This window comes from Telmatherina bonti (assembly GCF_933228915.1).
Source record: "Telmatherina bonti genome assembly, chromosome: 8".
In the NCBI taxonomy this organism is placed as follows: Eukaryota; Metazoa; Chordata; class Actinopteri; order Atheriniformes; family Telmatherinidae; genus Telmatherina; species Telmatherina bonti.
In genome coordinates this window covers 36,577,567-36,594,954 of record NC_136626.1, presented here as the reverse complement: position 1 = coordinate 36,594,954, position 17,388 = coordinate 36,577,567, and the positions used below count along the sequence as shown (strand labels likewise).

General features: G+C 46.4%; 2 protein-coding genes across 2 annotated transcripts in view; one reads left to right on the top strand and one right to left on the bottom strand.

Annotated features, from left to right (window-relative positions):
* mcf2l2 (MCF.2 cell line derived transforming sequence-like 2) overlaps positions 1-7,404 on the bottom strand; it is a gene marked incomplete at its 3' end in the record, with an annotated part of 78,419 nt that extends 71,015 nt beyond the window's left edge. Inside the window, exon 1 of the mRNA XM_079245126.1 lies at positions 7,323-7,404. Coding sequence (XP_079101252.1) covers positions 7,323-7,401 — 79 coding nt within the window. The 5' untranslated portion in view covers positions 7,402-7,404. The remainder of the gene's footprint in view (positions 1-7,322) is intronic.
* Positions 7,405-10,222: 2,818 nt separating this feature from the next.
* The window catches only part of rfc4 (replication factor C (activator 1) 4), a 10,534-nt gene continuing 3,368 nt past the window's right edge, over positions 10,223-17,388 (top strand). The window contains exons 1-7 of the mRNA XM_079244966.1: positions 10,223-10,363; positions 11,696-11,819; positions 13,334-13,412; positions 14,441-14,520; positions 16,380-16,499; positions 16,580-16,723; positions 16,799-16,919. Of these exons, the coding sequence (XP_079101092.1) occupies positions 11,704-11,819; positions 13,334-13,412; positions 14,441-14,520; positions 16,380-16,499; positions 16,580-16,723; positions 16,799-16,919 (660 nt within the window). The 5' untranslated portion in view covers positions 10,223-10,363; positions 11,696-11,703. The remainder of the gene's footprint in view (positions 10,364-11,695; positions 11,820-13,333; positions 13,413-14,440; positions 14,521-16,379; positions 16,500-16,579; positions 16,724-16,798; positions 16,920-17,388) is intronic.

The following is a 17,388-nucleotide window of genomic DNA, read 5'->3' as shown; positions in this document are numbered from 1 at the left end:
TGACAAGTCCTCTGCCTCCACCTCTAGCCTCTCTGTCTCCTGACAAGTCCTCTGCCTCCACCTCCAGTCTGTCTGTCTCCTGACAAGTCCTCTACCTCCACCTCTAGCCTGTCTGTCTCCTGACAAGTCCTCTACCTCCACCTCTAGCCTGTCTGTCTCCTGACAAGTCCTCTACCTCCACCTCTAGCCTCTCTGTCTCCTGAGACATCTTCTACCTCCACCTCTAGCCTGTCTGTCTCCTGACAAGTCCTCTACCTCCACCTCTAGCCTGTCTGTCTCCTGACAAGTCCTCTACCTCCACCTCCAGCCTGTCTGTCTCCTGACAAGTCCTCTACCTCCACCTCTAGCCCGTCTGTCTCCTGACAAGTCCTCTACCTCCACCTCTAGCCTCTCTGTCTCCTGACAAGTCCTCTGCCTCCACCTCTAGCCTGTCTGTCTCCTGAGACATCTTCTACCTCCACCTCTAGCCTGTCTGTCTCCTGACAAGTCCTCTACCTCCACCTCTAGCCCGTCTGTCTCCTGACAAGTCCTCTACCTCCACCTCTAGCCTCTCTGTCTCCTGACAAGTCCTCTGCCTCCACCTCTAGCCTCTCTGTCTCCTGACAAGTCCTCTGCCTCCCACTCCAGTCTGTCTGTCTCCTGACAAGTCCTCTACCTCCACCTCTAGCCTCTCTGTCTCCTGAGACATCTTCTTCCTCCACCTCTAGCCTCTCTGTCTCCTGACAAGTCCTCTGCCTCCACCTCCAGTCTGTCTGTCTCCTGACAAGTCCTCTACCTCCACCTCTAGCCCGTCTGTCTCCTGACAAGTCCTCTACCTCCACCTCCAGCCTGTCTGTCTCCTGTCAAGTCCTCTACCTCCACCTCTAGCCCGTCTGTCTCCTGACAAGTCCTCTACCTCCACCTCTAGCCTCTCTGTCTCCTGACAAGTCCTCTGCCTCCACCTCCAGTCTGTCTGTCTCATGACAAGTCCTCTACCTCCACCTCTAGCCCGTCTGTCTCCTGACAAGTCCTCTACCTCCACCTCCAGCCTGTCTGTCTCCTGTCAAGTCCTCTACCTCCACCTCTAGCCCGTCTGTCTCCTGACAAGTCCTCTACCTCCACCTCTAGCCTCTCTGTCTCCTGACAAGTCCTCTGCCTCCACCTCTAGCCTGTCTGTCTCCTGAGACATCTTCTACCTCCACCTCTAGCCTGTCTGTCTCCTGACAAGTCCTCTACCTCCACCTCTAGCCCGTCTGTCTCCTGACAAGTCCTCTACCTCCACCTCTAGCCTCTCTGTCTCCTGACAAGTCCTCTGCCTCCACCTCCAGTCTGTCTGTCTCCTGACAAGTCCTCTACCTCCACCTCTAGCCTCTCTGTCTCCTGACAAGTCCTCTACCTCCACCTCTAGCCTGTCTGTCTCCTGACAAGTCCTCTACCTCCACCTCTAGCCTCTCTGTCTCCTGAGACATCTTCTACCTCCACCTCTAGCCTGTCTGTCTCCTGACAAGTCCTCTGCCTCCACCTCTAGCCTGTCTGTCTCATGACAAGTCCTCTACCTCCACCTCCAGTCTGTCTGTCTCCTGACAAGTCCTCTACCTCCACCTCTAGCCTGTCTGTCTCCTGACAAGTCCTCTACCTCCACCTCTAGCCTGTCTGTCTCCTGACAAGTACTCTACCTCCACCTCCAGTCTGTCTGTCTCCTGATACATCAACTACCTCCACCTCCAGTCTGTCTGTCTCCTGAGACATCTTCTACCTCCACCTCCAGCCTGTCTGTCTCCTGACAAGTCCTCTACCTCCACCTCTAGCCTGTCTGTCTCCTGACAAGTCCTCTACTTCCACCTCTAGCCTGTCTGTCTCCTGACAAGTCCTCTACCTCCACCTCTAGCCTCTCTGTCTCCTGAGACATCTTCTACCTCCACCTCTAGCCTGTCTGTCTCCTGACAAGTCCTCTACCTCCACCTCTAGCCTGTCTGTCTCCTGACAAGTCCTCTACCTCCACCTCCAGCCTCTCTGTCTCATGACAAGTCCTCTACCTCCACCTCTAGCCTGTCTGTCTCCTGACAAGTCCTCTACCTCCACCTCTAGCCTGTCTGTCTCCTGACAAGTCCTCTACCTCCACCTCTAGCCTGTCTGTCTCCTGACAAGTCCTCTGCCTCCACCTCCAGTCTGTCTGTCTCCTGATACATCAACTACCTCCACCTCCAGTCTGTCTGTCTCCTGAGACATCTTCTACCTCCACCTCTAGCCTGTCTGTCTCCTGACAAGTCCTCTACCTCCACCTCCAGTCTGTCTGTCTCCTGATACATCAACTACCTCCACCTCTAGCCTGTCTGTCTCCTGACAAGTCCTCTACCTCCACCTCCAGTCTGTCTGTCTCCTGACAAGTCCTCTGCCTCCACCTCTAGCCTGTCTGTCTCCTGAGACATCTTCTTCCTCCACCTCCAGTCTGTCTGTCTCCTGATACATCAACTACTTCCACCTCCAGTCTGTCTGTCTCCTGAGACATCTTCTACCTCCACCTCTAGCCTCTCTGTCTCCTGAGACATCTTCTACCTCCACCTCTAGCCCGTCTGTCTCCTGACAAGTCCTCTACCTCCACCTCTAGCCTGTCTGTCTCCTGAGACATCTTCTACCTCCACCTCCAGTCTGTCTGTCTCCTGACAAGTCCTCTGCCTCCACCTCTAGCCTGTCTGTCTCCTGAGACATCTTCTACCTCCACCTCTAGCCTCTCTGTCTCCTGACAAGTCCTCTACCTCCACCTCTAGCCCGTCTGTCTCCTGACAAGTCCTCTACCTCCACCTCTAGCCTGTCTGTCTCCTGATACATCAACTACCTCCACCTCCAGCCTGTCTGTCTCCTGAGACATCTTCTACCTCCACCTCTAGCCTGTCTGTCTCCTGTGTTCAGGTGGACAAACAACTGGAAAAAGTGAATCAGGACTCAACTGCAGGTCCAGATGGTGTCGGTTTCAGGGTTCTGGAAACCTGTCCAGAACAACCATGTTGTGTTCTATATCCTTCTTCTTCATTGCTCTTATCCTATCATTTAATTATGAACAACTGTGTGTTTGGACTACTTAAATAAACATCGAGACACCAGTTTTATAACGTATTTCTGTGAGATCAGATTGATTCCAAACCCATTATCAGGCAGGTGGTGATGCTGTAATGGTGGATCCTCACGCTGTCAGCGCGCTATGGGTCATGTGATCAGTCGATAACCTCAGTACTCAGCTCATTGGTCATTAGTCTAACGGTGAAATTGGTACATCACAAAATCAGTTATATTGTTCTGCTGAAGTGTAATGAGCAGGACTGAACAGCGTTGGCTCTGTCCAGCTGACCAAAACAAATACTTTCCAAAGGATGTGATGACCCCACCACTGTTTCCCTGTTCCCATACGATGGACAGGAAGGGGCTGGGGAAGAAATACAGCTCCCACATCATTACAAGAAAGGCTGGAAGTTGTTTTGGAGCTGGCAGGGAGAGTCAGTGGAGATCACTGGGAATACTGGTAAACTGGCAAGTGTAAAGTAACTATCAGCAAGTAACTATAGTTATAACATGCTGTACCTGAATACTCAGAAGTTGTATACGCTCAGTAAACATTTTATCACCTTCCAGTAACAGGTTGGACCTCTTTTTTCTTCCAGAATGGTGTCACATGTTCAACAAGGTATTGCAAACATTCCTCAGAGATTTTGCTCCGTACTGACATGAAGCATCACACAGAAGCTGCTCATCATGATGAGAATCTCCCGTTCCACCTCATCACCATGAGAATCTCCCGTTCCACCTCATCACCATGAGAATCTCCCGTTCCACCTCATCACCATGAGAATCTCCCGTTCCACCTCATCACCATGAGAATCTCCCGTTCCACCTCATCACCATGAGAATCTCCCGTTCCACCTCATCACGATGAGAATCTCCCGTTCCACCACATCATGATGAGAATCTCCCGTTCCACCACATCATGATGAGAATCTCCCGTTCCACCTCATCATGATGAGAATCTCCCGTTCCACCTCATCACCATGAGTATCTCCCGTTCCACCTCATCACCATGAGAATCTCCCGTTCCACCTCATCATGATGAGAATCTCCCGTTCCACCTCATCACCATGAGAATCTCCCGTTCCACCTCATCACCATGAGAATCTCCCGTTCCACCACATCATGATGAGAATCTCCCGTTCCACCTCATCATGATGAGAATCTCCTGTTCCACCACATCATGATGAGAATCTCCCGTTCCACCTCATCACCATGAGAATCTCCCGTTCCACCTCATCATGATGAGAATCTCCCGTTCCACCTCATCACCATGAGAATCTCCCGTTCCACCACATCATGATGAGAATCTCCCGTTCCACCTCATCACCATGAGAATCTCCCGTTCCACCTCATCACCATGAGAATCTCCCGTTCCACCTCATCACCATGAGAATCTCCCGTTCCACCTCATCACCATGAGAATCTCCCGTTCCACCTCATCACCATGAGAATCTCCCGTTCCACCTCATCACCATGAGAATCTCCCGTTCCACCTCATCATGATGAGAATCTCCCGTTCCACCTCATCATGATGAGAATCTCCCGTTCCACCTCATCATGATGAGAATCTCCCGTTCCACCTCATCACCATGAGTATCTCCCGTTCCACCTCATCATGATGAGAATCTCCCGTTCCACCTCATCACCATGAGAATCTCCCGTTCCACCTCATCATGATGAGAATCTCCCGTTCCACCTCATCATGATGAGAATCTCCCGTTCCACCTCATCATGATGAGAATCTCCCGTTCCACCACATCATGATGAGAATCTCCCGTTCCACCTCATCATGATGAGAATCTCCCGTTCCACCTCATCACCATGAGTATCTCCCGTTCCACCTCATCACCATGAGAATCTCCCGTTCCACCTCATCATGATGAGAATCTCCCGTTCCACCTCATCACCATGAGAATCTCCCGTTCCACCTCATCACCATGAGAATCTCCCGTTCCACCACATCATGATGAGAATCTCCCGTTCCACCTCATCATGATGAGAATCTCCTGTTCCACCACATCATGATGAGAATCTCCCGTTCCACCTCATCACCATGAGAATCTCCTGTTCCACCACATCATGATGAGAATCTCCCGTTCCACCTCATCACCATGAGAATCTCCCGTTCCACCTCATCATGATGAGAATCTCCCGTTCCACCACATCATGATGAGAATCTCCCGTTCCACCTCATCATGATGAGAATCTTCCGTTCCACCACATCATGATGAGAATCTCCCGTTCCACCTCATCATGATGAGAATCTTCCGTTCCACCTCATCATGATGAGAATCTCCCGTTCCACCTCATCATGATGAGAATCTCCCGTTCCACCTCATCATGATGAGAATCTTCCGTTCCACCTCATCACCATGAGAATCTCCCGTTCCACCACATCATGATGAGAATCTCCCGTTCCACCTCATCATGATGAGAATCTCCCGTTCCACCTCATCACCATGAGAATCTCCCGTTCCACCTCATCATGATGAGAATCTCCCGTTCCACCTCATCATGATGAGAATCTCCCGTTCCACCTCATCACCATGAGAATCTCCCGTTCCACCTCATCCCAAAGCTGCTCTGCTGGATGTAGATCTGGTGACTGTGGAGCCGTTGGAGGACAGTGAACTCATCGTCATGGTGGAGATGATGTGAGCTTTGTGACATGGTGCATCATCCTGCTGGAAGTTTCCATCAGAAGATGCTCCACTGTGCTCAGAAAGGGATGGACATGGTCAGCAGCAGGACTCAGGTAGGCTGTGGAGGTTAAACCATGTCATGTTGGTACTAAGGGGACCAAAGTGGGACCAGAAAACCTCCCCCCACCATTCCACCAGCAGCAGCCTGAAGCGTTGATCCTGACGGCAGGATGGATCCATGTTGTCATGATGTTTCCAGCAGATTCTGATCCTACCATGTGAATGTGGAGCTGAACTGGAGACTCATCAGACCAGCAACGTTTCTCCATCTTCTATTGTCCAGTTCTGGTGAGTCTGTGTGAATTGTAGCCTCAGTTTCCTGTTCTTACTGACAGGAGGGAACCCGCTGTGGTCTTCTGCTGCTGGAGACCATCTGCTTCCAGGCTGGACGTGTTGTGTGTTCAGAGATGATGTTCTGCAGATCTTGGTTGGAACCAGTGCTTACTGGACTTCCTGTTGTCTTTCCATCATCTCCAACCAGTCTGTCCATTCTCCTCTGACACTGTATTAAATACTCAGACCAACCTTGACTTGTTAAATCCCTCTTCCTCTATAAGTGAGTTTAGGTTTACCCAAAGGGAATAAAAAGTCTCACATTGATATTATCATTGAAGTAATGCTGCCTTTATGTTTATGAACAAATAGATAAATTCCAAAATGTATATTTATGCTTAGAAACGTGAGAAAGTTGCATGTCTGCAGGCTTCAACCCTGAAATCAATGCATTGTACTGAGCATTGCAGATTATACAGTGATGACCTCTGGGCGTCAGAAATGGAGGGTGTGTGCCTCGTGTTTCCCGGTTAATGTGTGTATAAGTGGTACAGACTCAATCTTTATCACTATTATCAATCATGCATCTTTTAAATAGAAAAAGATGCATCAATCAGTGCGAAGCATTTGATTTTACTGGATTCTGAATCTGAAATGCAGATTTCCAGGCAGAGATGTTCATTCTTATGTTTAGCGTGTTTGCTTGAGGGTAGAAAAAGCAGCACATCCTGAAATTTCTGTAGTCATAGAAACGGGCTCTCCTTCAGCGTAGTAAGGAGAAAGCATGTCGTCTCCAGCATGGCACATTAACCTATTTCCCTGTCAGCCTGAAATTCCCCGGATGAGAGCAGAACTGGAGGGAAAGGGGAGGGGGAGATGACAAGGACAGGGATTTCTGTGGATGACTTCATCTATGAGTCATTTTATCTTTTTAATTTATAAAAAAATAGCCTCAGATGAACAAGACAAATCAAATCCAGCTGGTTTGTTGGTGCTTACGTTCCTTTATTAGCATTTTTTCCCTGAATGTGTTCATTCTGTCGCTCCTCTGCATCCGTCCTCTGTAGTGGTGCTGATGAGAGGATGGCCATTTCCTGCATCCTTCTCATCTGCTTCACCTCACAGCTTCATCTCACTCACACACACACACACACACACACACATCAGCAGCAGCATATTGTATTAAAAATGAAAAGCTGGATTTCTGTATATTTTTAGAGGAACACTCAGAGAAGATCTCTGTTGCATCCAAACCTCTTGGAGGAGAAGCAGACATTCAGAGTGTGAAAAGGAAACGTGATGACTTACCGACGTGTGTGATGACACACTGCACTCGTTGTAGCAGCTCCTGAACCGACATCTCGTCCTCTCTCAGCCAGCACAGCATCTCAGGGTGTGGGTAGCATCCAGTTTTCTCTCTTTTCCTCTGCGACCACGCCTCCTGTCGTCACCTTCCTCCCCTCAATATCCCCCCTCACTTTCCCCACCACTTTTCTCCTCTTTTCCTTTTCTTATTCCTCTCAGACTAACTCTACCTTCACACTCCTGTCTGATCCTGCTCAGAAAGAAGGATAACAAGGACCGAATATGAGCCTGGGAAGGAAATAATCTTGTTTCAGAGAGAAAAACTACCCAAAATGAAAAGTATCATAAGCATCAGCCTGCGATGGAAAATATTTGTGTTTTTTTTCAGTTATCAGAAAAAGCAAAAACACTAAATTTTAAGAAGACAGCAATGCGTTGATTAGCATTGATTAGCCATCCAGACAGTCATATCCATCCTTTTTCATGATGCTCCACGTGTCCAAGTGGAAAAACACAGAAAAACATCTTTAACAAATACATAAAAAGATAAAAGCGCTGATGGAGTTGTTTCCATGTAGAGGGAAAACACCGCTTTGATGATGCTCTTTGCTCTCATAAAGAAGCTGAGTCACAAAGAGGGAGAATAAATAAGGCGAGTGCCGTACCTGCCTGCAGGGGGGAGGAGAGTCACAGAGCTGAGGATGGATGCATGGATGCAAGCATGGGTGGGGGTTCATATGGCATGAAAGAAATCCTGGTGCCTGGATCGCAGCTGCTCACGGATCAGAGCCTCTTCATCCATCTGTTTAGGAAACATTTAAACAATAAATGTACAAACTGAGATCAAAACCAGCTCATTGCTTTCACCAAGAAAATAACAGATAAACTAAAAATGTACTCAAGTGTAAACAAACTGAAACGTTCAGTAACATCTTTCAGTGGCAGGGATCCGAGGTCCTTCCAGGAAAACAGCAGCCTTTCCTCCTGCATTACCAGAAGAACATAACCTAGTTAACATTAAAACAAAAGACAGACGTTAACACATCAGTTTCAACACATTTATGTAACAACGCTAAAACACCCTGAACACCCAAACAAAGATAAACATCATGAATGATGTTCTAGCAGTGATTATTATCACAATCCAACTGCAGTACTAGTATTATTAGTAGTAGTAGTAGTAACTGTAGTAATAGCTGTTTTATTTCTGTAGATAATAACATAAATATAATCATAGCTATAAATATGCATTTTTATTTTATAAACTTCATCCTCTTAAAAGAATGGCATACAAGTCTTTTTTTCAACTTTTTCTAATAACTTGGGCCATTATTTTAATATGAATATATTTGTTAGTTGCTTGTTTACGATGAAGCATTGATAAAAATTATCTAATTACAGAGAAAATGAACTAATTACTGAGAAAATGATCTAATTACAGAGACACAGGATCAAACACCAGCTTCACCTCAGCGGTTCATCGTCTTTCTGGTGAAACCTGAGGCGCTGAAGTCCTGGTCCATGTCTTGATGAGTGCAGGCAGTGGCAGGCGAGCAGCATCCCTCCGGGGCTGAATATTCCTCTGGGACTCTGGAGACTGCAGCGGAGATGGCCATTATATCCTGAGACATCTGTGCTCATCTCTGCCCTTCCACCCACTTATCTTCAGCCTGCAGGCAATTACAGCCTCTGCCAGATATTCATCATCATCAGGGGCCCTGCAGCTGCCTGGTAAAACACAAGATTACTCTGAATATCAGAGTCAAACAAGAGTAAAAATGGGAGGATTTCCACGTGAAACACCTCCTAAACAGACTTCTCATCTTTATCAGTCTGGAAGAGAGCATGATGTAGAAACTGCAGTCTGTGCAGGAAATTCAACATCTTGTGGTGTGTAAGCTGCTGCTGCAGATCAGGTGTGTTACAGCAGGCTCTGACCTGAACATGAGTACTGTGTGCAGCATATGACAATACAACAGCCCAATACAAGACAATACAAGATGGATGTTCTGCTGCGGGCAGAACATCCATCTTTTCTTTCTTTAACTCGAAAAAAATGTATGTCCCCTTGTTTAAGAAAATAGAAATTAATAAAAAATCTTCCTGAATAAGACATTGGGAGGAGGAATCATTCCTCCAGAATAAAATTAGGTATAATTTACCCCTAAATATTTTAAAAACTCTCAGTGTTGCTTCATAAGTGCATTGAGGTTTTAACAAATAAGGGCAACAGATTGTCGAGGAGTTGGATTGGAAGATAGCTACGGCGTAGAGCACCTGGACAGAATCATAAAATGAGAAGATGTTTGTTCAGGAATCATTTTACTGCAAGGTTATCCACTGAAAGAAAGTAAAAGCTTCACACCAACATTATTTATTGTGTTGGGACATTATATAATTTAATCTGCACACTGATTTGGTTGTTCCCCTAATGCAGTGTTTCTAACTACCGGTCCTCAGCCACCCCTCCTCTGCTCTGCATGTTTATAGGCAACCCTACTTTAACACACCTGGATGAAATAAAGGAACTTGATGAGAAAGTTCAATAATGGAGGAGGATCATGTCTAAAACAGGCACGGGGGGGGGGCTGAGGACTGGGTGTGCTTAAAAGGGGTGTTTTCACCTCGAGGATCATCCAGCTGGTACTTCAGCTATTCGCCCGGTTTAAAACTGAGTATAAACTCCGCCCACCGTTTAAAGCTGAGTCTAAACTCCGCCCACCGTTTAATCCTGAGTCTAAACTCCGCCCACCGTTTTAAACCCGTACGTTACCGCGGGCATGAAATGGGACGAACCCACTGATTACGTCTCCTCGTCGTTACGCAATGACGCAATAAATCAAACGTACCTTCTGATTGGAGGGCTAAGCGGGGTTGTCAGCGGAACTTACGTTCACTGCCAGAGCGGGAAGACAGAGGGTCTAGTTGTGTTATTATCACAGTTTATCCTCAGTTAAAGAATAATCTTAACATTTATTTATTAAATAACTCGGAACCTTGCACATTTCACCACGCGCCTGTGTGTACAACGGATACGTTATAAGGTTAGTACGCATGCGTCCTTCTTTAGAAACACCAGAAAAGGTTCGCGCTGGTGCAGGAGGTGAACAGGTTAGCAATAGTTAGGCCACATGGCTTCATTAGTTATGCTATAAGCACACTCTCACCATTCCTCTTCACACTGTACTCCTCAGACTTGCAGTACAACTCTGAGTCCTGTCATCTGCAGAAATACTCTGATGATTCTGCAGTTGTGGGGTGTATCAGGGATGGACAAGAAGCAGAGTACAGAGAACTGGTCAGTCAGTTTGTTAAATGGTGCGGTGACAATCATCTCATATTAAATAGCAGCAAAACAAAAGAGATGATTGTTGACTTCAGGAGGAAGGAGAATAAACAAAGCACTGTTTCCATCCTGGGAGAGGAGGTGGAGGTGGTGGAGGAATACAAGTATCTTGGAGTTCAGCTGGACAACAAACTGGACTGGAAATGCAACACTGACTACATCTACAAGAAGGAAGCTGAGATGGTTTAACGTCTGCACCAAGATGTTGCATATCTTCTATAAGTCTGTTGTGGAGAGTGCAGTCAGCTTTGCAGCATTTGCTGGGGTAGTAGCATCAGAACCAGAGACTTGAAGAGAATCAACAAACTGATCCAGAAAGCTGCTTCTGTGCTTGGAGTAACTCTGGAGCCGCTGGAGCTGATTGTCCAAAGAAGAATGCTGCACAAGCTGATGAAGATGATGGAGGATTCTTCACACCCTCTCCACAACACAGTGATGAAACAACAAAGTGTGTTCAGTGAGAGGCTTCTTCAGGTCCGATGTAAGACTGAAAGATACAGAAGATCATTCCTGCCAGCAGCCATCAGCCTCCGGAACAAGACCTCCTCTAGTTATTATTATTATATACTACAATATTGAATTTCCCTTTGGGGATTAATAAAGTATTTTCCATTTTATTAACACATTAATGCTGAAAATGTATAAATGACTTAGAAACTATGAGCTGCTTTAGATCTGGGTTGGAAGTGTTATTTACTGGAACAGCTGTAGATAAGCATTACTTCTTTCCAGTGCCCCTGGTACTGGACTCTTCATCTCTTTACTGGTATTAACTGGTACTGGACTCTTCATCTCTTTACTGGTATTAACTGGTACTGGACTCTTCATCTCTTTACTGGTATTAACTGGTACTGGACTCTTCATCTCTTTACTGGTATTAACTGGTACTGGACTCTTCATCTCTTTACTGGTGTTAACTGGTACTGGACTCTTCATCTCTTTACTGGTATTAACTGGTACTGGACTCTTCATCTCTTTACTGGTGTTAACTGGTACTGGACTCTTCATCTCTTTACTGGTGTTAAACTAGGAGGAGCCATGCAGGCCTTTCTGAAAGGAGCAACTGTCCAAACAAGCAAACTTCAGAAGGACAAGACCAAAGCAGGACCAAGCGGAGAGAAGAAGGCTAAAGCTGTTCCCTGGGTCGAGAAATAGTAAGTCTGAATCACACAACAGGTGAGCAGTAAGTTGGTTGGAGCTCGGAGTGAAGAGGCTCCAACAGCACTTTAAGTGTGCAGGACAATATAGACAATATCTATCATACGGCTGTGACGATATGCTTTTGTCCTGATTTGATTCCAATTTTTTGGGTGCCGATTTGATTTAAATTGCGATTCTCACGACTCTCCAATATTGCAGATTTTTGTAGAGAAAAGAGAAAAGAAAATATATTTTAAAAAAATTTTGCTAGTCATTTTTTTTCATTTCAATGAGGAAAAACAACACTGTAGCCAGGCCGTCATTCTGCAGCTGTAATGCCCAAGAAGACAAGTAAAAAGATAGATAAAAACAATAAAAATAAAAAAATGTTTATAATGGATTCATTTTGATTTATTTGTAAATAAAATAGATTTTTTTAACAAAAAAATCTCTTTTAAAATTGTGAAGAAAAAAAATCCCATTTCCGATTTTTCGATTTGATTTTCCCCTAATCTATAGACAAAATAATAAACTCATTCATTCATTTAAATGTGGATTTCTCTTAACTGAAGTCAAGTCGTCAAATTTTCTACTTGCAAAAAATGAATCAATTGTTCTATTAAATTTCTCATTTTTGCCTCTTTCAAGAGATGTCTTGAAGTCGAAGACAAATGAACGGTGTTTTAATTTCCAGTAAAGCAAGAGGCAACCGCATGCTGTCAGAGACAGAAAGACCAGATGTCCCAGTTCATCCATTCATTCATTCATTCATCCTAACCGCTTAGTCTGAAGGGTTGTGGGGAAGCTGGAGTCTATCCCAGCAGTCTGTGGGCGAAAGGCATGGAACACCCTGGATAGCTCGCCAGTCCATCGCAGCAGATGTCCCAGTCGTTTAGATGTAAATAAGCCACACTCTCACACATCACCTTAAAATAAATCTGTCAAAAGTTGTGCAATCTAGACTGAAGGAAAAACAGCTACATCTGTGTTTTATTCCTGGGAATATTGAGGAAAATTTCCTGAATCTAGTGTCGTACTTTGGATTGAATGATTCTTCTTGGACACCACTGCTTTTTTCCACTGGTTTTACTTAAATTTTTTGCCTAATTCTTGTTTATTTTACAAATAAATCTTCCATAAAATGATGATAAACTTTAGTAATTTTGGGTTTTGTTTCTGTTATCTTTTTTAATGGACCTGTCCGGGTGTCCCTGCTTCTCGCCCAGTGGTTGCTGGGATATGCTCCAGTTCTCCCATAACCTTTAGTTGGACTAAGCGGTTGGGAAGATGAAGGAATAGACGTTTTTTTCCCCTTATTTTTGGCTTATTAAAATGGAGAAAGTCGTAACAGTACAAGAATGTATAGAGCAGAAAGAACGAGCCTGCAGCTCCGTGTTTACTGGGAAATAATGGTCATGCTGTAGATTATTGCAGAGATAATGGATCATACTGGTTCGTCTGTCTGGTTAAAGAAACACATGAAGAAATGTTGACACGTCTGTTTTGTTCTTTCATTTTCAAACTCCAGCCGACCAAAGTGTGTTGATGAGGTGGCGTTCCAGGAGGAGGTTGTTGCTGTGCTGAAGAAGTCTTTGGAAGGAGCCGATGTAAGGAGGAGTGTTTTACAAACCCTTGCTCGCCATCTTGTCTCATTAATGCAGCCAGACCTGGCCAGCTTTATTTATGCAGGTCAAATCAAATCAAAGATACTTTATTCATCCCCGAGGTGAAAGTAAAGTTTCAAGCCAGCTCATCCAAGGTTTGACATACAGACACGTAACATTTATGACAGATTTACAAATCCAAACTGAAGCTTAGGCCCTGCCATTTTTACCGGCGCCGCCTTATAACGGATAAGAACAGAGACACATTAGGATCATGGGGTGGGGGTAGAGAGGAAAAAAGGTCATGTAACTCCGGGCCGTGCCACTAGATACGCTGAAGCACAAACTCAAACAAGACTCACAAAGTCCAGGGAGGTGGTGAGTTATGTGGGAGGGGACCGGGGGTGGATGAGGAGGGGGACAGAGCATCATGTCTTCTGTTCTCAGGGGGGTTGCACCGGCCAGGCCGTTGGGAAGCTGAATCCAGATATGATTGTTGTTTGGGTTCCAGGCAAGGAAAACAATTTGCCCTCTGCCTTGAGTCCATAGCCGGTCTCAGACAGGCAGCTCCAAACAGCCGAATGGGGGGGTCAATTTCCACTGATCCTAGCAGACATCTTCTCCATGTTGTCGATTCTGCGTACCAGCTCCGGGACCGACGAAAAATGACCAGTCTGGGCTAAACTGGTGTCCTGCTTACGGTCGAGTCCGGTCGAATCTGTGCACTGCTAGCTGGCCCCATACCGTTGCAGGCAGCCTGCCAGTTGCCAGAATCTCACGGGTCATGAGGTAGATCAGAACCACGCCAGCGCCAATCAGCAGAATCCTGATCACCAATAATCCAAAGATGTAAACATCCTCCATGTCCTCAGAGGACAGAACCGCCAGACACATCGGTCTCCACCTGGCCCATGAGTCCTGAACGGATCCAGCTGGAAGCGTCCCCTCAGGACATGCAGGCTCCCCTCTGCCCGATTTATTGCTAATATGTTCTTGGGATTGACAGTAAAACCTGGATGTTGTGCTTGCAGCTTCCCAACCTGCTCTTCTACGGCCCTCCTGGGACGGGCAAGACGTCCACCATCTTAGCAGCTGCCAGGGAGCTTTTCGGGTGAGTGAACTGTTGATCGTTTTAGCTCCTCTGGGAGCCAGAAAGTTGCTGGATTTAGTTTGAAATGCGTTTATTGGTGAAAATCATTGAGTACGGCTCTTTCCTCGACAATAACCTGTTTGTGTCGGAAGTAGAAGAAAAGATGCAGCGTTTAGGAAAAAGGGGAAATGTCCAGAGAAAACAGATAAATGTACAAACCGGCTTGCAAAGCAGAGATGTGACGTACTGACCATACTTCCACTACAAACCCTCCCACCTCCGCCTTGTTCCAGCGCTTGATGGGTCTGGGCGATTAATCGTATTTTAATCTCAGTACGATCTGAGTTTGATAAAACGATGATAAAAATAAAAGGGTGTGATTATTTTTCTCTCTGCAGTTTCCTCTCCTGCTGTCTTCAGCTGCTAATCGAGCGTCTCTGGCGTTGCAGCGCTGTGCTGTAAACTCCTCCCACAGCCGCTTTGCTTTCATTCAGACACTGTTGCCAGCTTGGAGACTTTCTCGCTAAATCTGGAGACTTTTTTTGTTAAAAGCGACAAATCTAGCAACTTTTACTGGAGTTATTAGAGACTTTTCTGGTGTTTTGGCGACTGACTTGAAGGCACATATTGTTCTGCAGTTACTGTAAGGAAGGAGCAGCGGGAGCCTCTCCCGTCCTAAAGCACTCCCAGGCGGCCAGTCTCAGTCGGCTCCGGCTGCAGGTCAATGTAGAATAACTGCAGTAGGTTGTGGAAGTTCACCTAAACATAGTTTATACCATTGTCAGTGACAACTGGCTGCATTATTTTCCTATACATAGTTCGGCCAGTTAAACACTGTAATATCCCTCCGTTACGGGGCGTTACCATAGCAACGCGTTAACCAGCTGGTTCAGATCAGCCGTCTTTTAACAGGTGAATGAGAGAAACGTGCTGCAGCCTGACAGCGGTTGTTTGGTATAAAACGTACATCCAGGCCAACGTAAAATAGTTCCTATATAAGCGGTAAAAGCAGATTAAACAACTCTGAACCGTCCATTAAACGGTTATAATGCACGACACGGAGTCTAGAACACCACGACGCGCAGCGTTGTTTTAATATACTGGATAATTGTGTTAAATAATCAAGATCTCAATTTCAGTCAAAATAATCGTGATTATAAGTTTTGTCATAATCGAGCAGCTCCAGCTCTTTAACACACCCAGCACTGAATAATCTGCGTGTGTTTAAACCGAGGTCGGTTCTGTGTGATCGAATCCTGATCTTAACATCAAACAAATTGAAAATTGTAGGAAAGGAAATAAAAACGCTGCCTGTAACTCGACACAGCAGCAGCCGAGTCCAACCGGACTCCCTGCGGTCCGAGTAGAACCTCGTTGTTTTCCTCTCTCTCAGATGTAAGTAGAGTAGAATAGAAAATGCACAGCAGAGTGATGAATTAGCCTCCATCTCTATCTGGTGAAGACCAGGTGTACCTGCCTCTCGCCCAGCTGGGATAGACTCCAGTTACCTCTGACCTTTAACTGGACAAATCGCTTTAGAAAATGGATGAAAGAAAGAAAAGAAGACTTCAAACTTTCCTCCCTTTTCTCTTCACCGTCATCGAGTCTGGGAGACGCATGTTTTCTATGCGACGTCGGAGTCTACAGACGGCCTAATGAAGCCTGCAGCTCTTCCCCTCAGTGGTTTCCAGATATTAAAGACCCTCTAGATGCAGGCTAGCTGCTGCTGAGCTGCACTGTCCCGGTCCTCATCGCATCAGAAACGTCCAGGTCGCGTCCTGATGGCGGGCTGAATGAGGTGCATCTGACCAAAGTGCAAACCTTCTCAGATTTTACTTATTAAATCCAGTTTTCTCTGCCTGTGCCCCCCCCCCCCCCAGTCCGGACCTGTACAGACAGAGGGTGCTGGAGCTGAACGCCTCGGACGAACGAGGCATCCAGGTCATCAGAGAGAAAGTGAAGAACTTCGCTCAGCTCACCGTGTCGGGGAGTCGTCCAGAGTGAGGAGACGTTTTCTGCCACCCTGCTGGTATCCTGTCCCGTCCCAGAGCTTCCAGTCACTCGCTTTCTGTCTCTCCAGTGGGAAGCCGTGTCCTCCCTTCAAGATCATCATCCTGGATGAGGCGGACTCGATGACGGGACCGGCGCAGGCGGCCCTCAGGCGCTCCATGGAGAAAGAGTCCCGCACCACCCGCTTCTGCCTCATCTGTAACTACATCAGCAGGTCAGCTGACCCACCCCGCACCCACAACTCACGTCACCTGGTCTGAACCTTAACGTGCCGCTCCGTCTTCTCCAGAATCATCGAGCCTCTGACCTCCAGATGCTCCAAGTTTCGTTTCAAACCTTTAGCCAATCAGATCCAAGAGCAGCGTCTGCTGGACATCTGCGAGAAGGAGAACCTGAAGTACACCAAGGAGGTGTGTTCCTGCATCGTTCATACACTCACCCACCACCTTCTCAGCTCCACCTGTTCACACACGTCTGATCAGCCAATCACATGGCAGCAACTTGGCAGGTGCGCTCATGAAGAAGACCACGTGTGTTTTGCTTCAGCAGCGCTCGATTTTCACCATCATCATCCCTTCCTGAACCCTGATAGGTCGCTTTAATTTACGGTCCTTTCAGGTCATCAGGGACAAAAGAAGACCCCCCCCCCCTCCCCCATCCCCTACAATACATGTTTCAGCGTGTTAAGGACCTACCAAATATAAATACTTACAATTTAGGTGCAGATCGGATGTATTTCTGCAGAGAAACAAGCAAACTGTGTTTCATAGCGAGAAGGCTTTTTTCCATAGGTTGCCACGGTAACACGCTTTCCTATTGGGAAGATTTTCGATTCCGATTGGCTGGTGAGTTTTGGAGTGACACAGCTGTAGCCCAATG